This window comes from Erpetoichthys calabaricus, chromosome 16 (genome assembly GCF_900747795.2).
Source record: "Erpetoichthys calabaricus chromosome 16, fErpCal1.3, whole genome shotgun sequence".
NCBI classification, from domain to species: Eukaryota; Metazoa; Chordata; class Cladistia; order Polypteriformes; family Polypteridae; genus Erpetoichthys; species Erpetoichthys calabaricus.
In genome coordinates, this window is record NC_041409.2 from 3,685,796 (window position 1) to 3,710,890 (window position 25,095).

Consider the following 25,095-nt stretch of genomic DNA (forward strand, 5'->3'; position numbering starts at 1 on the left):
GACACTGCTGTTTTCACATAAAGATGCGGTATAACAGAGTAATGCACATCACACTTTTGCCCTTACTGTACCTTGTATATGTGCACGGGAAGATCTGCAGTCCACTTGTAACTTTACGCTGTAGGAAGATAAGTAAATAAATAAAGGTAAATAACATTCGATCTGGCTTTTATATACAAAGTACAGCGACGGCAGCTTCCACCTGCAGCTATAGACTCTTCAGTACGCGAGAGACTCTTCACGCTAGTGTTTAGATCTGGACAGTGTATGTGTCCAAAAAAGAAGTCTGACTGCATTCTCGTGCCATTGCTTGCGAAATGAAGTGTCAGCATGCACTTTTCATGGCATTACACATGTGTTATTTATAACATACCCGTGTTGATCAAACACAGGAAGCTCTGCACTCTACTTGTGATTTTACGCTGTAGGAAGTAAGTAAATAAATTGGGGTAAATTACATTTGATCTGGCTTTTATATACAAAGTGCAGTGACGGCAAAGTGCGACATGCATTCTTTTTCCAATGTAGAACCCTTGTCATCATCTGAGTTCAACTCTGCTATATCTCTCAACTCTCTCTATACCTATGTGTCTGTTTTTTGCAAGTGCGACTTTAACATTATGGACCATAAAGGTGCATATTAATTCACTCAATAAAACTGAATAAAAAAAATTCAACTGACAATGAGATAGGAAGAAGGCAGATTCACCAGTGTTTGTGAGTCGGCTTTTATCTGTTCAGATCAGAGAATTTCCAGTTTCATTGTCTCAAAACACCACTCACATCTACAGTTATTCCCAGTTACAAATAAATACTAACCGCGTCCGATCCCTAGGGGGGTGGGGTAGTATGTATCGTGATCGTAACTGAGAGCTAACTTTTACAAGTATTACAAATTTACACCGACTGTTACAGATGTAAATCAAATGTATGTTTTTATTGTATAATATTAACAGTAAGAGCAGCTCACTACTCAAAACGGCAAATATACAAGGCAATCGTGATCGAACCGGGGGACTCTTGATTACAAGTCAGCAGTTTTTACCGCTGTGCCACAGAAGCTGTTGTATCATCCTTGAACCTTTTGTGAAAGTGTTTATTTGATCTTTGGACTTCATATGTCTACATATTTATGTCTACATTTTGTCATTTATTACTAAAATATGAAAAACTTTGTTTTAACAATATGTTTTCATAGATTGTTGTAGAAACGGAACACATATGAAATGTATGTGTTCCAAATAATGATCTATTATTTCCCTATACATCTCTAGGTACCTGACTCCCAGATAATCAAGGCTGGAAGTGAGAGAACTTTGTGCCCGTTCTGCGGCGGTGGGGGGAATGGAATAGTAGGCTGCTTGCCTTGATCGGCACATTTACAAGTCAAAAGACACTGACGTTTTTTCGTAGGCTTTGGTAACTCTAGTGTTAAACAATGCAGTGAACGCACCCCCATTCCCCAGATAGGCCTTAAGCAAGCTGGGTGCAGAAAGTACTGTGTAAAGGTGTGAAAAGCCCTTTGTTTCTGCAGGTCTTTAATAGCAGTACATTAGGTGGACTTCAAAGCCATTAACCAAAGACTAGCTGCAAGATCAGAGCATTGATGTTACTCTTGGATAGTGGAGGCTTCTGTTTTGCTACTATCCTATCTTTACTCCATTTCTTTCTGATCGTTTTGTCATCAACACTGACCATAGCAGATCCTAGAGAGGCTTGCAGTTCTTTGGATGTTTTTCTGGGATCCTTTTTGACATTTTGAACAAGCGGTTGCTGTGTCCTTGGAGTATTTTTGACAGGCCAGGCTTTCCTGGGAAGACTCACCGCTGTTCCAACTTTTCTCCATTTGGTACTAATTGCTCTCACTGTGGTGTGGGCCCAGAGTCCTAGAACTGGCCTCGTAACACTTTCATTTTTGGTAAGTTTCAACAACTTTTTTCATTATTTCTTCTGGAATTTGATTTGATTATTCTTGAAACCTTGTGTTGACCACTTAATTCTCATAGTGAGAATCAATATATGGTGAGGTTTAGATTCAACAGGGCTGGCTGCAGTTAGGTCTAGCTATGCCTATTTAGCTGATTTTAATTATCAGTTCACTTTGGTCAGCTATTTGAGTGATTAACCAAGTATGCAATTGCCTTTTCACATGGATAGGGTAGTACAGTAATCCCTCCTCTATCGCGGGGGTTGCGTTCTAGAACCCCCTGCGAAAGGTGAAAATCTGCAAAGTAGAAACCATATGTTTATATGGTTATTTTTATATTGTCATGCTTGGGTCACAGATTTGCACAGAAACACAGGAGGTTGTAGAGAGACAGGAACTTTATTCAAACACTGCAAACAAACATTTGTCTCTTTTTCAAAAGTTTAAACTTTGCTCCATGACAAGACAGAGATGACAGTTCCATCTCACAATTAAAAGAATGCAAACATATCTTCCTCTTCAAAGGAGTGTGCATCAGGAGCAGAGAATGTCAGAGAGAGAGAGAGAAAAGCAAACAAATCAATAAGGCTGTTTGGCTTTTAAGTATGCGAAGCACTGCCGCACAAAGCAGTTGCAAGGAAGGCAGCAGCTCACACCCCCTTCCGTCAGGAGCAGAGAATGTCAGAGAGAGAGAGACAGATAAAAACAAACAATCAAAAATCAATACGTGCCCTTCGAGCTTTTAAGTATGCGAAGCATGTCACTTCACGAAGCAGCTGCACAGAAGGGAGCAACGTGAACGTAATCTTTCAGAATTTTTAGACGAGCGTCCGTATCGTCTAGGTGTGCGAACAGCCCCCCTGCTCACACCCCCTCCGTCAGGAGCAGAGAATGTCAGAGCAAGAGAGAGAGAGAAAAATCAATACGTGCTGTTTGATCTTTTAAGTATGCGAAGCACCGTGCAGGAAGCATATCGCTTGATAAAGCAGCCATATGAAAGCCCAGCAAGGAAGAGAGCAATGTGAAGGTAATCTTTCAGCGTTTTTTGAGGAGCGGCCGTATCCTCTAGGGGTGCGAAGAGCCCCCGTGCTCACAATATATTTGAGGAGTTTTATTTAATACGTAATACGCGCTGTGGTTGGGTAGTTTCTCAGCCATCTGCCAATAGCGTCCCTTGTATGAAATCAACTGGGCAAACCAACTGAGGAAGCATGTACCAGAAATTAAAAGACCCATTGTCCGCAGAAATCTGCGAACCAGAAAAAAATCTGCGATATATATTTAAATATGCTTACATATAAAATCTGTGATGGAGTGAAGCCGCGAAAGTCGAAGCGCAATATAGCGAGGGATTACTGTACAGATGTTGGTTAACATCATTACTTAAACATATTCAGTAGCAATTTAGAAATGGTCTTCTGTGTTTACTCTGGTTCCCTTGTTCTAATATTTTGGGTAAAGTTTTGAAACGATTGTAAGAAATATACTCAAATAGAGAATATCTACAAGTGGGGCAAATAGTTTTTTTACAGCAGTGCATGTGTTATGTGCTGTTAGGCCGCATTAATGTTTAACATGCACGTACCGTGTAGGACATTTATGTAGCAAATGTATAATGTCCATATATCTTTATGTATTTCTTATTACATGACTTTTTACTATGCTTTAATTTAAGTTACTGTAATTAGCCTTAAGGACTACTTCAGCTTAACTCTTTTAGGGCGGATGTCGACTTTTGTCGACAGGAGGGGTTGAGGGCGAATGTCGACAAAAGTCGACATCCTGGGATAGAGGGCAGCAATCAGCTGTTAATGGCGACAAAACTCACTGTCACATCACAGGCATTCCCTCTCTGCTTGGAGGAATGTTAGCCTCATTGACTCGGCAACTGATCCTTGCGTGTGCGTGACTTGCGAAATGTAAACAAATGTAAACAAAGGCAAGATGGCATCAACATCTCACGAGGGAGTGAAGCGAGTGCAGAAAAGAAAATACTACGCAGACGATGTTTTGCGCATTATTGCTGAGTTGGACTCTGATTTTTCAGAATCGGATTTTATTGACAGTGATCAGGAGATCGAGCAAAAGAGTGAGGAGCCGGCATCAGCTGATCGGAGACCAGCTGGTGCCGCCCCAGTTGATCGGCTGGCAGCTGAGTGCATTCGTGCTGCCGATGCACCTACGACAAGGTTCGAGTGGGAGGAATACCCAGACATTGATCCGTGGGAGCCGAACTGGCTACCGGACTTCACAAGAAGGCATGGCTTGCTGCTGGACACAACGGATTACCAGCCGCTAGACTACTTCAATCTGTTTTTTCCTGAGGCTGTTTTTCAGCTAATATCAGATGATACAAACAGGTATGCAGAGCAATTTTTTGAATCGCGGGATGCGCTTGATCCTCATTCTCGTTTTTCAAAATGGAAACCCACAACAAAAGACGAGATGAAGGGCTTTGTGGCATTGCAAATAGGGATGGGACTAGACTGGCGATATAACTTCAGGGAGTATTGGTCCAAACGTGCTTTGTCCCCTGGTGGCTTTGGACAGGTTATGCCGCGTGATAGGTATGTGCTGCTACAAAGCTTTATTCACTTCTGTGATAACCAGAAGCAAATCCCAAGTGGAGAGCCAGGCTATAACCCCATGTATAAAGTTCAGCCCCTGCTTGACATAGTGGAGCCGACATATAAACAATTTTATCAGCCTGGCCGTGATTTGTCTGTGGATGAATCAATGATAAAATACAAGGGATGCCTTTTTTTCTATCAGTATATGACAGGCAAGCCCACAAAGTATGGCATAAAGGATTTTGTACTGGCAGAAGCAAACACTGGTTTCTGCCTGAAAGTAATTACATATACTGGAAAGCATTCTTTTCAAAGAGAGAACTGTCCCTTGACAAGTCCGGTTGTGCTGGAGCTGCTTCAGGGCTGTGAACATTTGGGTCATGTTGTGTACATGGACAATTTTTATACATCACCAGAATTGTTTATGGAGCTACAGAGCAGGGGAATTGGAGCTTGTGGCACAGTGAGGGTGAGCAGAAGACACATGCCTTTACAGTTGAAGCCAGACAGGCTGAAGATGAAAAGAGATGACAGTCCGGTTTTCATGCGGGCGGATAACTTGGTGGCATTGGCATGGCATGAGTGTGTTTGGGATCATTGTCACGCTGAAAGACCCAGCCACGTTTCATCTTCAATGCCCTTACTGATGGAAGGAGGTTTTCACTCAAAATCTGACGATACATGGCCCCATTCATTCTTTCCTTTACACGGATCAGTCGTCCTGGTCCCTTTGCAGAAAAACAGCCCCAAAGCATGATGTTTCCACCCCCATGCTTTACAGTAGGTATGCTGTTCTTTGGATGCAACTCAGCATTCTTTCTCCTCCAAACACGACAAGTAGAGTTTTTACCAAAAAGTTCTATTTTGGTTTCATCTGACCATATGACATTCTCGTAATCCTCTTCTGGATCATCCAAATGCTCTCCAGCAAACTTCAGACGGGCCTGCACATGTACTGGCTTAAACAGGGGGACACGTCTGGCACTGCAGGATTTGAGTCCTTGGCGGCGTAGTGTGTTACTGATTGCAGCCTTTGTTACTTTGGTCCCAGCTCTCTGCAGGTTATTCACTAGGTCCCCCCATGTGGTTCTGGGATTTTTGCTCACCGTTCTTGTGATCATTTTGACCCCACGGGGTGAGATCTTGCGTGGAGCCCCAGATTGAGGGAGATTATCAGTGGTCTTGTATGTCTTCCATTTTCTAATAATTGCTCCCACAGTTGATTTCTTCACACCAAGCTACTTACCTATTGCAGATTCAGTCTTCCCAGCCTGGTGCAGGTCTACAATTTTGTTTCTGGTGTCCTTTGACGGCTCTTTGGTCTTGGCCATAGTGGAGTTTGGAGTGTGACTGTTTGAGGTTGTGGACAGGTGTCTTTTATATTGATAACGAGTTCAAACAGGTGCCATTAATACAGGTAACGAGTGGAGGACAGAGGAGCCTCTTACAGAAGAAGTTACAGGTCTGTGAGAGCCAGAAATCTTGCTTGTTTGTAGGTGACCAAATACTTATTTTCCACCATAATTTGCAAATAAATTCTTTAAAATCAGACAATGTGATTTTCTGGATTTTTTTTCTCATTTTGTCACTCATAGTTGAGGTATACCTATGATGAAAATTACAGGCCTCTCTCATCTTTTTAAGTGGGAGAACTTGCACAATTGGTGGCTGACTAAATACTTTTTTGCCCCACTGTATATATTGCTCAAGCAGGCAAACAGTGACAGCACTATGACTGCGGCAGATTTCCGCAAGAAGGTGGTTGACAGCTTGCTGGCAGATTATGTTGGAGTGCCTTTGGCAGAGCGAGGAAGGCCAGCACAAAGAGCAGTGCCAGACAGGCTGAGAGCCACTTTCCTGCAACTTATGAGGACAAAAAGTACAAGCCTGACTGTGTTGTGTGCAGCAACAGACAATTGAAAAAGAGGCACCAGTGCCACATGTATTGTAAGCAGTGCAACGTAGCAATGCATGCAGTTGGCTGCTTGGAGCGTTATCATACTTTGCAGGACTTTGCTTTGTAACATGTATAGTATGTGAGATCATAATATGTGAAATTATATAGTATGCAGGCTCATACAACATGCAAAACAGTTAACAATTGTCAAAAATAAATATTTTATTTATTTGTTAAACAATTGCTTTGTGTTCTTTTTTAAAGAAAAGTTAGTTTTTGGAAAAATATTCAGCCCTGGGAGAAAAGAAAAAAAAATTAGCCCTAAAAGAGTTAAAGCCAATGCAGTCATTAAAACATAGTTGTTATGCTCTCATCCTTAACATTGGTCCTAATTTCTTTTATAATCCTCCAAAACACCATGTGTCTTTTCTTTTCTTATCTGTCTGAAATACTAACTCATTTAAGTTCTCTTTCTCAGACTGTTTTCTTGTAGGTGACTTTAATATTCACATTGATGATCTTTCGTGCTCCTACTGGAGTGTTTTGACTTGGTGCAACATGTTGATTTTCCTACCCACTCTGGTGGTCTCATATTGGATCTGGTCCCTATTCCATCCACATTAGATAGTCGATCACTATAACTCAGCCCTCCATTCAACATTAGATAAAATACTCCTTTAAAACACAAGGAGATTTCTTTTAAAAATTCAGCTCCATTGTATAATTCAACATTATGATCTATGAAAGCAGCTTACTGTGCCTGACCATGAAAGAACTTAAAAAGATGCAATAAATGCAGCCACGAATACACATTTTGGCATAATAATAGGTAATGGCTATAACCTGAGGGTTTTTCTCCCTGTTTAAGAAACTACTTCACCCTGTATCTGGCCCAATTACCTCTTCCACTGAAGACTGTGAAAAAAGTCTTACATTATAAGATTAAAAACATAAAAAAAATTAACTAATACAAATCCATCCTACTATATTTTCCTTGTCTTCCCTGTCCATCCAACTCCTTTTCCAAATTTTCACCAGTTTCATCTACTTTTATTGTTGGCTAGTCTGTAAGATGATGCCTACTGGACCCCATCCCCACCACAATTCCCAATTTTTGCCTTTATACCATAATCTTGACTTTTACAACAATAATAAATATATTGCTTGATTCCGGCTTTGTGCCAGCTACTTTGAAAATCACTTCTGTAACTCCAAAATTAAAAATGTCTGGTCTTGAAGCTGACATTCTCAATAATTTTCAGCCCATGTATCACTTACCTTTTATGACTAAAGTTCTTGAGTATGTTGTGGCCTCCCAATTCAACACTTAGATAGCTTGTAATAAGCTGATTGAACCCTTTCATTCTGTTTTTTGAGTCTGAGCTCAGCACAGATGTGAAACTGTTCTGCTTCATGTAACTACTAATTATTTGCTTATAGCAGCAGACAATGGGCAAATCAGTATATTCATTGTTAGTATCGAATGCTTTAATAAGATCTATGAAGCATGATGCATTACTATCCATCTCCAAGTGCTATGTTTCCTCCCTAGTGATACTTTGCCAGGCCTTTACTACAGCTATCTTCAGGTGTTGCTTGCTCGTTGGACTTTCTGCCATCAGTTTTGTCTTCAGTAAGTGAAATGCATGTTCAATTAGGTTGAGTCAGTTGATTGGCTTTTGAAAAATCTTTCACTACTTTGCATTGGAAAGCAGTTGGTTTGCCTTCATAGTATGTTTTAGCTCATTGTGCAACTGTACTGTGAAGCATTGTGCTAATCAGTATTGCAGCATTTGCCGGAATCTCAGCAGACAGTATAGCCCTGTACACTTAAGAATTCACCTTGCTACTTTTGCCAGCAGTCATATCATCAATAAACACAAGTGACCGACTTCCATACGCAGCCATGTATAATCATGCCATAAAATTGCCGCCTCCATGTTTCACACTTCTGGCAAAGTCTAATCTGTCCTTCCTATGCTTGAGGTTTACTAGTGGTTTGCACCTTGTGGTAAACCCTCTGGCTTTACTTTCATGAAGTCTTCTCTTGATTATAGACTTTGGCAATGATGGGTCTACCTCCCAGAGAGTGTTCTTAGTTTGACTAAATGTTGTGAAGGGGTTCTTCTTCACCAAGGACAAAATTGTGTACTCATCCAGCACAATTGTCTTGTGCGGTTTTCCAGATCTTCTGGTGTTGGCCAGAGTTTGCCAGTGTGTTCCTTTTTTATAATGTACCAAATGGTTGACTTGTCCACTTCTCATGTTTCTGCTTTCTCTCTAAAGGGTTTGTTTTGTTTTCTCAGCCTAATGATAGACTGGACTGAATGATGGACTTGCATGGACAGCTCTTGGTACCTCATTTTGAGTGTACACTGACAGCAAAATTCCAAATGCAAATTGCATTTAACTGCAGACCATCTACTTGCTTAATAATTAATGAAATAATTAGGGAACTGCTCCCACCTGTCTGTGGAATAGCTTGTCAAATGTCCAAATACTTTTGAACCCCTGGAAATGGGGCTGGGGGCTATGCTGTCATTCCTAAATACCTCATAGAATATTTTTGGTTAACCTCTTGAATTCAAGTCAAAAGCCTACACTTCAATCATATAATCATTGCTTTATTTCAAATCCATTGTAGTTGTGTAAAGAGCCAAAATTATGAAAATTGTGCAACTGTCCAAATACTTATGGACCTAACTATGTTTCAGTGTTAAAAGAGACTTGTCTCAGAGCTTGATCCAGTGATATTAAAAACTATAAAGTATAATATTAAAGTATAATAAAACCAGTCATGCTAATTGGAACTATAGCTCAACTTAAGAACAGGAATTACTTCTCAATCACCGTTGATGATCATGTCATCAGACCTCCTTCTTCTGCTAGCATTCTGAAACATTGAGAATTGTTTTATATTATGGTCACTTGACCCTAGTGGTCCAGTTACCTCTGCACTCTCAGTTCTGTCCTGATTACTATAAAATACTAAATTTATATAGGCTCCCGACCCCCCGCATTGGTGCTGTGAAATACTGTGTTAAAAACAGTGAAAGCATCAACAGATTACTTCTAAAAACTCTTGCTCTTGTGCTCCACTATTTTCAAGGTTGCCCCAGTTAATATTGTTTATAATAATATAGTTTTCCCCTGTAAACTTGCCTTTTTAATATTACTAAAAAGATGTGCATTGAAGTTACTGTCTGCATTGGGAGGTTTGCAACATACACCTAAAATAATGGCCTCTTTCCCTAATGCTTTCCAGACAAAGCCAGATGTCCTCACTAAGGTGGGACTCATCAAGCAGTTGAAGAGGACTTGCATTTAAATTCTGTTTGACAGAATTATATCCAGGGTTTGCTCATTCCTCTCCTTTTCCAATGCTAAGAAACTTGTCCATGCTTTTATTACACCTTGCATCGACTTAACTCCCTACTGGCAGCTGCCCTTTCTAATCTTTAATCACAGCTCCAGTTGGTTCATAAATATACTGCAAGAGTGCTTACACAGACCTGCAACAGTGAGCATATCACACCCATCCTTCTCCACCTTCACTAGCCCCCTCTGTCTTACAGGATTGAGTATAAAATTGCAATAACCTATAAAGCTTTAAATGGCCTTCCAGCGGACTACATCAGTAACCTCCTTTGTCATTATGCTCCTGTCCCCCACTAAGGTCAACACATTCTGGCTATCTGGTTTTGCCCAAAACTAACCTGCACTCTATGGGTGACAGAGCCTTTAGCCCTATAGCAAGCAGACTTTGGAATGACCTCTACAAATTAATGAGATCAGCCAACTCAAAAGACAACTTAAACTCAAAAGCAAATTTTAACTTACCCTGACATTTTGACCCCTTCTTTCATTTTAACCACTCTATCCAGATGCCCATGAAAATGTGTGTTTGTAACACAAAATTATGTTATCTGTTCAGGGTTTTCTTGAAGCATTCGTAGATTTGTATTTTATTCTGGTTTACTATTGTTTACTTTATTTCAATGCTTTGTATATCCTGTATTTATCTTTATTTAATATTTATACAGATATAACTATAATGCATTATTATTACTCAAGTGATCTAAATGACAGACTTAAGTAGAGCATCGTTAGTAGGCAGCTACTTTACCTGTGGATCTCATTCTATCACTGCAGCATATCAGATTTGCACCTTTAAACACATTTAAAAATATCTTAGCAAGTACAGTTTAACATTTGACATTGTATTAAATGTAGTTTTTGGCAGGATTATCCAGCCTAACAACCAAGTAGGATAGCAGTCTAATACCATCATATACATGCAGTAATGAAGCATTTATTATGATGGTCAGAGATTTGCATCTTTTAGTTTAGTTCCATTCCACCTTCACTTGTATGCCCAACAGACTATGTGCTATTATACAAATGCTTTATAGTTAAAATAAAGTACAATTCTAAACAAACTCCAAAAAATGAAGAACACAAAAAACAAACCAAGTATACTGTATAATACTTCATAGATTTTACACTTGGGGATTTAATCTATCTTATATTTTTCCTTATTTTATGTAAACAATTGCCTTTATTTATAGTAAATGCTTTTCCCATTTTCCAATGGTCTGTTTGGTTTCTTGTCAGGTATATTTGAAGGGCTTTAGCTGACTCTTGAGTTGTTCTAATTTCTTTTGTGTCATCAGCAAATTTTAATGTTATGTGTGTTACTAAGCAGTAATCCCAAGTGGAGAAAGACACTGACATCTCCTAATTAAAAAATAATAATCTTGTTTCATAACCTGTAATTACCTCGGTTTGGCACAGTGGTTTTTTTTATATAATGTCATTGTGTTGTTTAGCTCCTAGTTTTTGATAATTTCACTAATCCAGTAACAAAATTAGTTTTTTATTTTCTTTTTATATGTACTGTGTAGGTAATTTGAGTAGTTTATAATAAATGTTGTCCATCCCTGATGTTTTGTTTCTAATATTCTAGTCTTTCTTTAGCAATTTCACCTATATAATTTGAAAATTGTTTAATTTAATTTTAGTCTTCCCTCGGGTACTAGCATAATACTAAACTCTTCCCTGGGTTAAAAACTTCAGCAATTATTATTTTGTTATATACATAGCAGATGATTTATCCAATGGATTCTTTAAGTATCTTTTTACAATGTTACATTGTTAAAAGCTCCTTTTCGGCATGTTATTTGTCTTATAACGGTGCTGTCATTTGTACTCCATAAGCATAACAGTTAACCTAGTTGTCATGATATTTATAAATGTTATCGATTTGCATTTTCTTGTTTCATTTTTGAGGAAGCTTATAAGCTTTGTAGCTCCTTTTAATTTTTGTACTGTTCAATACCCTCTGTGTGCAGAATTGTGTCTTGATTATTAGAGATTATGGTTTCCCAAATTCATTTCATACTATGCTTTTGTGTTTGTGGTTGCCACTCCGTTTGCACCTAGGTATTTGTTTGTTAATGCATTAGTTGTGGCATTTGGAGCAGATACAGTTAGGTCCATAAATATTTGGACAGAGACAACTTTTTTCTAATTTTGGTTCTGTACATTACCACAATGAATTTTAAATGAAACAACTCAGATGCAGTTGAAGTGCAGACTTTCAGCTTTAATTCAGTGGGATGAACAAAACGATTGCATAAAAATGTGAGGCAACTAAAGCATTTTTTTTAACACAATCCCTTCATTTCAGGGGCTCAAAAGTATTTGGACAATTGACTCAAAGGCTATTTCATGGGCAGGTGTGGGCAAGTCCGTCGTTATGTCATTATCAGTTAAGCAGATAAAAGGCTTGGAGTTGATTTAAGATGTGGTGCTTGCATGTGGAAGATTTTGCTGTAAACAGACAACATGCGATCAAAGGAGCTCTCCATGCAGGTGAAAGAAGCCATCTTTAAGCAGCGAAAACAGAAAAAAACCCATCCGAGAAATTGCTACAATATTACGAGTGGCAAAATCTACAGTTTGCTACATCCTGAGAAAGAAAGCAAGCACTGGTGAACTCAGCAACGCAAAAAGACCTGGACATCCACTGAAGACAACAGTGGTGGATGATTGCAGAATCATTTCCATGGTGAAGAGAAACCCCTTCACAACAGCCAACCAAGTGAACAACACTCTCCAGGGGGTAGGCGTATCGATATCCAAGTCTACCATAAAGAGAAGACTGCATGAAAGTAAATACAGAGGGTGCACTGCAAGGTGCAATCCACTCATAAGCCACAAGAATAGAAAGGCTAGATTGGACTTTGCTAAAGAACATCTAAAAAAGCCAGCACAGTTCTGGATAAACATTCTTTGGACAGATGAAACCAAGATCAACCTCTGCCAGAATGATGGCAAGAAAAAAGTATGGAGAAGGCGTGGAACAGCTCATTATCCAAAGCATACCACATCATCTGTAAAACACGGTGGGGGCAGTGTGATGGCTTGGGCGTGCATGGCTGCCAGTGGCACTGGAACACTAATGTTTATTGATGATGTGACACAGGACAGAAGCAGCCGAATGAATTCTGAGGTGTTCAGAGACATACTGTCTGCTCAAATCCAGCTTAATACAGTCAAATTGATTGGACGGTGTTTCATGATACAGATGGACAATGACCCAAAACATACAGCCAAAGCAACCCAGGAGTTTATTAAAGCAAAGAAGTGGAAAATTCTTGAATGGCCAAGTCAGTCACCTGATCTTAACCCAATTGAGCATGCATTTCACTTGTTGAAGACTAAACTTCAGACAGAAAGGCCCACAAACAAACAGCAACTGAAAGCCGCTGCAAGGAGGAAACCCAGCATCTGGTGATGTCCTTGAGTTCAAGACTTCAGGCTGTCATTGTCAGCAAAGGGTTTTCAACCAAGTATTAGAAATTAACATTTTATTTCCAGTTATTTAATTTGTCCAATTACTTTTGAGCCTCTGAAATGAAGGGATTGTGTTCAAAAAATGCTTTAGTTGCCTCCCATTTTTATGCAATCATTTTGTTCACCCCACTGAATTAAAGCTGAAAGTCTGCACTTCAACTGCATCCGAGTTGTTTCATTTAAAATTCATTGTGGTAATGTACAGAACCAAAATTAGAAAAAAGTTGTCTCTATCCAAATATTTATGGACCTAACTGTACATATTCACAAAAGAGGAGTCTATGCAGAATAAAAATTGGAGGTCTAGATAGCTCTTTGGAGGAGTGCAGTCATCCTTGCTGATATAAAAATTACCTAATTTTGTCTGCACACGCAAATGTGGATCTGTGTACATTTACAGAGTTGAAAACAGTAATTTTAACAGTGAGTTCCTGTTCATTGGTACAACTTGGGTTCTGTCGCACACTACAAATGTCTTGTGTAGTGTGGTTTTAGCTTCCTGTTTTATAAATTAACTAAGAGATTACTTATTTCCCTTTTAAATGACACACACAATTTAAATAATCTCTTATATAAATGGCTACCTCCAACCCTTTGTGATCACGTCTGTCTTTTCTAAGTTACCTTGTATTCTAATCTCTTGGTTTTGTCTCATAATTTTTCAGATTGCTGTAAACATATTCATCTGTTCATTTTTTTAACACAATCCAGTTCAAGGTTGCATGGCTCAGATCTTATCACAGCAGTGTCATCTGTAAAGCATGAACCAATGCTAGTTGGGGTGTCAGTACATCACATACTGTACATGCACCCAGATTCACTCATACTAAACCAGTTTATACCTTCCAGATAACTGATTATATTTGTCTGTGCGATGTGGGACAAATATATAGCTAATTTAAAAATTAAACGTAGCCAGTCCAAAGGTTCCTGCTCTGTCACATGCTATGGTTTGATTAGTTTTAGACTGCACATATACAGTGGTGTACAAAAGTATTCAAGCCACTTGAAAGTCTTCATAATTTTCTGCATAATAAAAGATTTCTACACATATTTATCCATTCAGTGTTTTTAATGTGAATTCTTAATGCTGTAACAATACATTTCCAAAGTCAAAATTAACCATTTTCTGCAGATATTTAACTGAAGAAGAAAAACTAAAATGTTAATGTTTGCATTAAACCTCTGTGCTTTGGAAGCTCCAGGTTTGCACAAATGACAAATTAATCACAAACGCAGCAACAGTGATGGTAATTTAATTAGATTCTTCTTGTATATTTACACAGAGAACCATGAACACTTGGAATAAGCTACCAAGTAGTGTGGTAGACAGTAGGACTTTAGGTACTTTAAAAACTAGTTTTCATCTTTTTTTAGAAGAATTAAGTGGATAGGACTGGTGAACTTTGTTGGGCTGAATGGCTTGTTCTCGTCTAGATTGTTGTAATGTTCTAATCTCTCCAAATATAAAAAGCACCCTTTGTAAGTGTCATAGCCTTTGTTGGACAATCAATGTGTGCTGATGTGAGAAACAAGGTCATTGAAATGCACAAGGCAGGAAATGGCTTCAAGCATTATCGGAGAGCATCCAGCATCAGAAAGTGGAAGGTTCATCACAGCACCAAGACTCTTACTACAACAGGACATCCATCAAAACTAAACATCATAGAGAAACATCGACTGGTGAGAGAGGCTACTTAGAATCCAACCATCACTCTTAGTCCTCTTTAGCTAAAACTGAACTGAAGTGAAGATGGCTGAGTCCACAATTTCAAGAGCTCTCCATAAAACAACACTGTACAGGAGGGTAGCAAGAAAGAAGCCGTTGCTTAAGAACATCCACATAAAAACATGTATGGCATTTGTTATAAAGTATGACAAGCACTCAGTTAAGATGTGGGAGGAGATTTTATGGTCAGATGAGACCAAATTAGAACTTTGTGCCAGACTTCAAAGAGATATGTGTGGTGTAAAACTAACATTGCCCATGCCCCAAGAAACACTGAACCTATGGTGAAATATGGTGGTGACAGCATCATGCTATGGGGATGCTTTTCATGTGCTGGGATGGGGAATCTTGTCAGAGTTGAAGGGACAGTGGATGGGCACAAATATTGCACAATATTACAGGAGAACTTGTTCCAGGCTACTATGAACCTGCAGCTCAGGAGAAGATTTATCTTTCAACATGACAATAACCCTAATTATAAGGCCAAAGTGTCACTGCAATGGCCCAGAAATGGAAAGGTCAGAGTGTTTTTGAATGGCTAAGATAAAGCCCTGAACTTAACCTTATTGAGAATCTTTAGCACCATTTGAAAACTGCTGTCCAGAGGCGCCATCCCACCAACCTACAGGATCTCTGTAAATTCTGCCAAGAAGAATGGGGGAAGAATCACTCCTGAATAATGTACAAAACTGGTACATACAGTACTTACCCCAAAAGAATTAAGGCTGTTATTGCAGAAAAGGTTCATTTGGATATAAATTAGATCAGCTGACTCAAATAATTTTTTTCAAAAACAATTAAAGGTTTCATTTGTTTGGGGTGGCATTTATATTTTTATTGTATTAATTTTCATTGTAATCATTCCATACAAACAGATCAATTTATAACCCAACAAAATTGAAGACAAATCAAACCCCACCCCTGAGAAGGAGAGCTTAGCTAAAGGAAAATTGCTTAAGGCTTTTTAATAAGGCAACATTAAACAAAAGAAAGGGAGAAGTAAATATTTATGTAAATAAGAGATGGAGAAGGGAGTTAAATGCGGTAATAGTTATTTCTCTTATTCTAAAATAATATTGATTAAATCCTGCCAGGTTTTGAAAAAATTTTGTACAGATCCTCTAACTGAGAATTAGATTTTTTCCAATTTCAAATAATATAAAACATCTGTTTCCCACTGACTTATAAGAGGAGAATTAGGATTCTTCCAATTTAACAAAATAAGTCTGCGTGCCAAAAGTGTAGTGAATGCAATCACCGTTTGCTTGTCCTTCTCCAATTCAAGTCCATCTGGAAGAACACAGAACACAGCTGTTAATGGGTTAGGAGGGATTGTGATACCAAGGCTGTCTGAAAGGCACTTAAACATTTTTGTCCAAAATGATGTTAGTTTGGTGCAGGCCCAGAACATGTGACCCAGTGAGGCAGGAGCTTGGTTGCAGCGTTCGCAGGTTGGATCCTGCCCTGGAAACATTTTGGACAGTTTTAAGCAAGACAGATGAGCTCGATATATAATTTTTAGTTGAATAATTCTATGCTTTGCGTATATAGAACTCGAGTGAATTCTCTGCTTTGCTACCTTCCACTCCTTTTCTGATATATTGATTAAGAGATCTTCTTCCCAATGTCCTCTTGGATCTTTGAAAGGTAGGGACTCTAATAAGATTTTATATATTGCGGAAATAGTGTTTATTTCCTCAAAATTGAGCAGTATTTTTTCCAGCAATGTGGAGGGTGCAAGGTGGGGGAAATCGGGCAATTTCTGTTTAACAAAATTTCTAATTTGAAGATAGTAAAAGAAATGTGTAGCTGGGAGGTTGAATTTTGAATGTAATTGTTCAAAAGATGTAAATATATTGTCTATATAAAGATCTCTGAGCATTTTAATCCCAAAACTTTTCCAGGTATTAAAAACTGGATATACTTGCGAAGGTTGAAAGAGGTGGTTCTCTTGCAGAGGTGCCACTGATAAAAGATTTTCCATCTTAAAATGCTTTCTAATTTGGTTCCATATTCTGAGTGAGTAAAGCACAATTGGGTTATTAGTATATTTGTGATAACTTTCATTTATTGAAGAACCGAGCAGGGAATATAAAGAAGTACTACAGGATTTTACTTCTATTACGGACCAAGCCTGTGTATGTTCATTTATTTGTGTCCAGGTTTTTATGGCTTGTATGTTTGCTGCCCAGTAATAAAACTGAAAATTAGGTAAAGCCATGCCACCTTCTGCCTGAGGTCTTTGTAGGGTCGCTCTTCGAATACATGGGTGTTTTGAGTTCCAAATGAATGAGGTTATTGTTGAATCTAACTGTTTAAAAAACGATTTATTGATATATATTGGAATGTTTTGAAATAAAAAGAGAAGTTTAGGAAGGATATTTATCTTAACAATGTTAATTCTTCCGGCTAGAGTGAGATGAAGGGTTGACCATCTATGCAAGTCTTGCTTAATTTTTTCCATACAGACGCCAAAATTTTGTTGATAAAGAGCTTTATGTTTACTTGTGATATTTACCCCTAGGTATTTAAACTGATCTGCTATTGTAAAAGGTAGGGTGTCTAATCTAATATTATATGCTTGTGAATTCACTGGAAAGAGTATACTTTTATTCAGGTTAATTCTAAGACCAGATATCTTTTGAAATTCTGTTAGTGCTGTTAAAACAGCAGTGACAGTGTTTTCTGGGTCTGATATATATAAGACCATATCATCTGCATATAGAGAAATTTTCTGCTCCAGTCCTTCTCTGACAATTCCCTTTATCTGATAAGAATTTCGGCAGTGAACCGCCAGTGGTTCAATAGCGACTGCAAACAACAGTGGCGACAAGGGACATCCTTGTCTGGTACCACGTTCTAGTTTAAAGTAGTCTGAGCAAATGTTATTAATACAAACTGAAGCTTCTGGATTGGTATACAGTAGTTTGATCCATGCACAAATATTCAGGCCAAACCCAAATTTCTCCAATGCAGTGAAAAGGCAATTCCATTCAATCATATCAAATGCTTTTTCTGCGTCTAATGATAGTAATATCTCTGGGGTGTTTGATTTTGCTGGTGAGTATATAACATTAAACAAGCGTCGGAGATTTGAAGATAGGTGTCGACCTTTAATAAATCCAGTTTGATCTTGTAATATTACCGAGGGCAGCACTTTCTCCATCCTTCTAGCTAGGAGTTTTGAGAGTATCTTAACATCATTATTCAGGAGTGAAATTGGTCTGTATGATGCACATTGTAACAAGTCCTTATTTTGTTTAGGAAAGACGGTGATTAATGCTTGTCGAAATGTTTGAGGTAGTATTTGGTTGTCTCTAGCTTCTGTAAATGTTGCCAATAAGAGGGGAGCTAGCTGAGTGGAGAATTTCTTATAAAATTCTACAGGGTAACCATCAGGGCCTGATGATTTCCCGCTTTGTAGTGACTTTATAGTGTCTAGTAATTCTGTTAGCGTTAGAGGTTTATCCAGTTCCTCAGCACTTAAAGCATCTATTTGTGGTATCTGTAATGTATCCAGAAATGCATTAGATTGTGTGTTGTCTTCTTTGGGCTCAGCAGAATATAAAGACTTATAATAATCTCTAAATGTGTGCATTATTTTATTATGGTCAATGATTTCTTCTCCATTCTTGTTGGTGATTACTGGTATTGCATTGTGAACTTCTTGTTTGTGAATTTGTTGAGCTAAAAGCTTATTAGCTTTTTCTCCGTGTTCATAGTAATGCTGTCTAGACTTATAAATAAGTTGTTCAGTTTCTTTAGTTGTTAAGATGTTGAGTTCTGTATGCAGGGCCTGCCTTTTCCTGTGGAGAACTTCATTTGGACGCCTGGCTTGTTCTTCATCTATTCTAGTAATTTCACTTCTTAGCTCTGACACTTTCTTGGTTTCTAATTTATTTCTGTGGGAAAGATATGAAATAATCTGTCCTCTTAAGAAGGCCTTTAGAGTTTACCACAGTGTTCCTGCAGAAACCTCTGTGGGCGTGTTTGTCTCTAGGAAGAAGCTAATTTGTTTGGATATAAATTCTGTGCAGTTCTCGTCTGCCAATAAAAGAGGGTTAAGACGCCATCTGCGAGGTGAGTGTGAGGGGCTTAATGATTTTAGCTCCAAGACTAAGGGGCATGGTCAGAGATAACAATTGTGTCGTATTTGCATGATTTAATTGTAGGCAGGAAATTATTATCTATAAAAAAATAATCAATTCTTGAGTAGCTATAATGTACTGGTGAGTAGAACGAATATGTTCTTGAGTTTGGGTTAAGAAACCTCCAGGGGTCTGATAAGTTGTGATCATTTGAAAACTGTGTAATTATCTGTACAGTATTAGATGTCGTCCCCCCTGTCACAGGAGTCCTATCTAAGAGTGGATTTAAAACACAATTAAAGTCCCCAGCCATTATAATTTTATGAGTGTTCACATTGGGAATGGATGCAAATAGATTTTGCATGAATTCCTTATCATCAACATTGGGTGCATAAACATTTATCAAAATCATTTTACTGTTATATAAGTTGCCCATGACCATCACATATCTCCCTTCAGGGTCCAATACTACATCTGATGCTACAAATGGAACTGTTCTGTGTATGAGAATTCCCACCCCTCTAGTTTTCTTTATAAAGCTAGAATGGAACATTTGGCCAGTCCAGTCTTTTTGTAGTCTGAACTGATCCTTGGTTAGTAAGTGGGTCTCCTGTAAAAATACTATTTTAGCGTTTAAGCCTGTTAGGTGAGAGCATACTTTCTTTCTCTTTAATTCGTGATTCAGGCCTTTAACATTTCAGCTCACGAAGTTAACTGTTCCATCATGGAGACATTGATTCTGAGTTTTTAATGTCATTTTATAGTTTTAATTGGTAATATGGCAGTTTTAATCTTAGTTTCAAGATTCCCCATGAGTTATTGCATTTTAGCCTATTGTTGCATTGATATTTTATAATTATAAGGATTACAAGAATAGATTAGATATAACCTGCTCTCCTTCTCTCCCCCCTTTATCCCCCCACCCCCCCATTTTGCCTCCCCACATGAGGCTAGATCCCACTTCGTGATGTCCCAGTCCTCTGACATACGAAGAGACAGAGCACGTCCAAAACAAAACAAACCCCACCCTGCAGCGGCGTTAGAGAATTAAAACAGAGGTATCTTTTGCAGCTAAATTCTTAATACTATCTGCCGAAAATATTATCATTAACAGTATTTAAGCTTGAAATAATCTTCAGCGCTTTTAAGTTATTAAGATTAAAAAAAAAAAAAGGTGGCATTTAATTTACACTGACATTCTGACCCTTCCTTTCGATTTACCTCTGTTCAGGTGCTGAGGTTGATTGGCATTTGTATGTTGTTTGTTCAGGATTTTTTGTAGTATTTGTATTCTTGTATTTTACTGTGGTTTATTGCATGTTACTCTAATTCAAAGCTTTGTGTTTCCTGTATTTATCTTTAATTTAGTGTTTTATGTTGATATTATTTTGTATCCAGTATTTTTCTACTTTTTTTCTGGTTCTTCATTCTGAAATTCTGTGAAGTGCTTTGAGCTTGGGAAGGGTGCTATATAAATAAAACTATTATTATTGTTATTATTATTCCTACTACTACTACTTTAGTTGATTCAACATGATTCTTTATTAAACGAAACACAATAGTATATAATTTATATCATGATATACATTTTTGGCTATACCACATACCACTACTCTCCATTAACTAATGCACCTGCCAGCTAAAAAAATAAAATAAAAACTGTAACTGCACTGACTAAATGAATACAAATTTTGATTAAGTGATTTATTTTTAAAAATGGATTTTCAAATTAAAGCCCCTTCTATGTACATACGTATTCTGTACTATATTTATCCAGAATTGTTGTTGGAAAGAATTGGCCTGACAGACATTTTAATTTTTTGATTCAGATTAACACATTTCAATAAAAAAAGTATAATTAAGAAATGCAAAGGTAATTGAGGAAGATGTAATATTTGGTCTTGATAGTATATTAGTGGTATTCATGTTCCACTGCACAAAAAATGTTAAGTAGTCAAGTGCATGTACAAGGTTACAGGTTTATAGATTCAACCTTTTAAAATGTAAACTTTTGCCATTTGGAAGGAAACAGATAAGTGGCAAATATCTAAAAAAAAAATGCAGGGAAAGAAACGAGTTGTGCTGAAGGAGTTGTACTTGTCTGAATATTCAGTAGTGTTCTTCTACGTGTATAAGCTGAATTGATTTTTTCTCCTGTATAAGATGAGATAAACTTGTAATTGGGCTTTTTATTTATATGACTCACCCTTTAAATCGGTTGCTGTGCATTAGGGGAAAAAACAGCTTAGAGCCACAAAAGAAAATGAAAGACTTTACTAATGAAATTAATGATGTTGATTTTAAGATAAAAAAAAAAACACAGAAAGCAATATTTTTCAGTTTTCTAATAAATAGTTGTATAAATGGTACATTTAATGGAATGGCCGCCATCCACAACTGAATTTTGCACTGTTATGTTTACTCTTTCAGGAATCTCACTGTTTGCCCTTTCTGCACTGTTCCTTCCTGGTGACTTTTCTTCCCACCTTGACCTGATTCGATCCTTGTCTCTTGGACCCGTTCTTCTCTCTGCTGCAAAGTTTACCCTGGCTTTCCCATTTACCTACCATTCATATAATGGAATGCGACATTTGGTGAGTGTTAGACCTTTCTTTTAAGCTGTGGTGGTTTGCGGAATGATGTTGCATGATCTCGGAATTGATGTATTTTATGGTGCATGTTCAGTTTGCACATTCAGTTTCATTATTACAAATAGCTGAACATATAACTTGATATATGTTCACTTGATATATGTTAAAGCTAATTATTAATTACAAATGCAGGTTTATCTTAAACCAAAATTAAAAAACAATATAAAATAATGATTTTGATTCTCTGAAGACATGCATTCATGAAAAATTTAAACAGAAAAATCTTTTTCTGCATTCTTTAATCTTTTTGCAAACTTGCTCATGCAGCATGTATTTTGGTAAAACAGTTTTCATTTTTGGGGAGGAGGTATGATATTGTCAGTTTTCTCATTCTCTACCTTTTCCTTTTTTTCCCTTGACAGATGTGGGATGCAGGGAAAGGATTCGGCATACCAGATGTTTATCGTTCTGGCTACACTGTCCTTGCCATGTCCTTTTTGACAGCAGCAGTGCTTGCTGTGCTGTAGATAGATTCAGGAAGAGACAGAGCATTAAAATATGATTCAGCACATGCTGCCTTTTTGCCCTCTTTGTATACATGGAAAAATACACCTCAGGGAGGACAGATGGATATCATCACATTAGTAAATTCTGATGGATTTCTGCTGTTGTTTGCAGTGCGTGAAAAGCGTACCAGGTTGTTGCTTAGTTTAGTTGTAGGCAATGTTCATACATCATGTGACAACAGCACGTTATAGAAGTGCATTAATCTCTTCTTTCATATGGTTGTCTCCTTAGTCCTACTGTATAGTATATTAAGTATACATGTTGGATAATCTGTTGATGATAACAGCCAGTAATAACTGTAAATGCCATGGCTAAAGATATTCCTGATTTGGGTGTGCTCAAGTTTCTGCTGTTTAAACATCAATAGCATTTACCAAGGCAGTATCTGAAAAGCAGCAGCTCATATATTTTGCTCCAATTCTATATTCTAATTCTCTTCTGAACTTTTTAAATCTCTCTCCTGCACAGATTTGTTTTATTTCTTCTTATAAATAAAGCAAAATCAACTTTTTGCTTTCTTTTTTTTTTTTTTTTGCTGCTATTTCATCTGTAGTAGCACTTGTAAGAAAATCTGTATTAATAAAAATGATTTAGAAATTGATATGTTTCATGTTTTTAAAGTATGGAAATGCAACATAAAAGTAATTTATTTTATACAGTACCTTAAAAATCATTCACACTCTTGGAAATTTTCACATTTTATTGTTGTGCAACATTGAATCACAGTGGATTTAATTTGGCTTTTCTGACTCTGTTCATGAGAAAAAGACTACTTAATGTCAAACTGAAAACCAATCTCCGCAAAGTGGTCTGAATTAATTTCAAATATAAAACACTAAGTAATTGATTTTGCAGCAATTTCAGCCTTGACTCTGTGCACAGGTCTCTCTTGTCAGCTATGGACATCTGGATGCTGCAGTTTTTCCCCATTCTTCTTTACAGAGCTACTCGGCTGCATGAGGATAGTAAGTGAAAGGCCTTTTTCAGGTTTGGTCACAAATTATCAGTTGGATTAAGATCTGGCCTCTGACTCCACCAATCCAGGACATTACCTTGTTGAATCCTGTGTAGCTTCAACATTAATCTTGTGAATGTTGTCATGCTGGAAAACAAATCTCCCAAGACACAGGTTTCTTGAAAACTACTTAAGGTTTTCATCAAGGATTTCCCTGTATTTTGCTGTATTCATTTTACTCTTTACCCTCCCAACAACATTTATTTATATAGCACATTTTCATACAAAAAGTAGCTCAAAGTGCTTTACATAATGAAGAGAAGAAAAATAAAAGACAAAATAAGAAATTAAAATAAGACAACATTAGTTAACATAGAAAGGAGTAAGGTCCGATGGCCAGTGTGGACAGAAAAAACAAAAAAAAACTCCAGAAGGCTGGAGAAAAAAATAAAATCTGTAGGGGTTCCAGGCCACGAGACCGCCCAGTCCCCTCTGGGCATTCTACCTAACATAAATGAAATAGTCCTCTTTGTAGTTCGGGTTTTTCACGGAGTCACTTGATGCTGATGGTCATACAGACTTCTGGCTTTTAATCCATCCATCAATGTTGGAACATCATGGTGCTTTGGGTAGATGGTGGTGGCACACGCCACCACCAACAGGACACCGGAAAAGGAAAGAGAAGAGTAGGGGTTAGTACAGATTTTGAATGAGTAGTTATAATAATGAATTGGATATACAGAGTATCAGGATTAAATTACAGTGAAGTTATGAGAAGGCCATGTTAAAATAATGTGTTTTCAGTAGTTTTTTAAAGTGCTCCACTGTATTAGCCTGGCGAATTCCTACTGGCAGGCTATTCGAGATTTTAGGTGCATAACAGCAGAAGGCCGCCTCACCACTTCTTTTAAGTTTTGCTCTTGGAATTCTAAGGAGACACTCAGTTGAGGATCTGAGGTTACGATTTGGAATATAAGGTGTCAGACATTTCAATATATAAGCCGGGGCGAGATTATTTAAGGCTTTATAAACCATAAGCAGAATTTTAAAGTCAATTCTGAATGACACAGGTAACCAGTGTAGTGACATCAAAACTGGAGAAATGTGTTCGGATTTTCTTTTCCTGGTAAGGATTCTAGCAGCTGCATTCTGCACTAGTTGCAAACGATTGATGTCTTTTTTGGGTAGTCCTGAGAGGAGTGCGTTACAGTAATCTAGCTGACTGAAAACAAACGCATGAACTAATTTCTCTGCATCTTTCGATGATATAAGAGGTCTAACTTTTGCTATGTTTCTTAGGTGAAAAAATGCTGTCCTAGTGATCTGATTAATATGCGATTTAAAATTCAGATTACAATCAACGGTTACCCCTAAGCTTTTTACCTCCGATTTGACTTTTAATCCTAATGCATCCAGTTTATTTCTAATAGCCTCATTGTATCCATTATTGCCAATCACTAAGATTTCGGTTTTTTCTTTATTTAATTTGAGAAAGTTACTATTCATCCATTCTGAGATACAAGTTAGACATTGTGTTAGCGAATCAAGAGATTTGGGGTCATCAGGTGCTATTGATAAATACAGCTGTGTGTCATCAGCATAGCTGTGGTAGCGCACGTTGTGCCCTGAGATAATCTGACCTAATGGAAGCATGTAGATAGAGAAGAGCAGCGGACCCAGGATAGAGCCTTGTGGAACACCATATAGAATATCATGTGTCTTTGAGTTATAATTACCACAACTAACAAAGAATTTTCTCCCTGCCAGGTAGGATTCAAACCAATTTAAGACACTGCCAGAGAGGCCCACCCATTGACTAAGGCGATTCTTAAGAATATTATGATCAATGGTGTCAAATGCGGCACTCAGATCTAAGAGGATGAGAACAGATAAATGGCCTCATGGCCCAAGAC

General features: G+C 37.7%; 1 protein-coding gene across 1 annotated transcript in view; it reads left to right on the forward strand.

The window, feature by feature from the left end:
* sdhc (succinate dehydrogenase complex, subunit C, integral membrane protein) overlaps nucleotides 1–22,828 on the forward strand; it is a 66,607-nt gene extending 43,779 nt beyond the window's left edge. The window contains exons 5-6 of the mRNA XM_028821615.2: nucleotides 21,500–21,663; nucleotides 22,083–22,828. Coding sequence (XP_028677448.1) covers nucleotides 21,500–21,663; nucleotides 22,083–22,187 — 269 coding nt within the window. The 3' untranslated portion in view covers nucleotides 22,188–22,828. The remainder of the gene's footprint in view (nucleotides 1–21,499; nucleotides 21,664–22,082) is intronic.
* The last annotated feature ends 2,267 nt before the right edge of the window (nucleotides 22,829–25,095 follow it).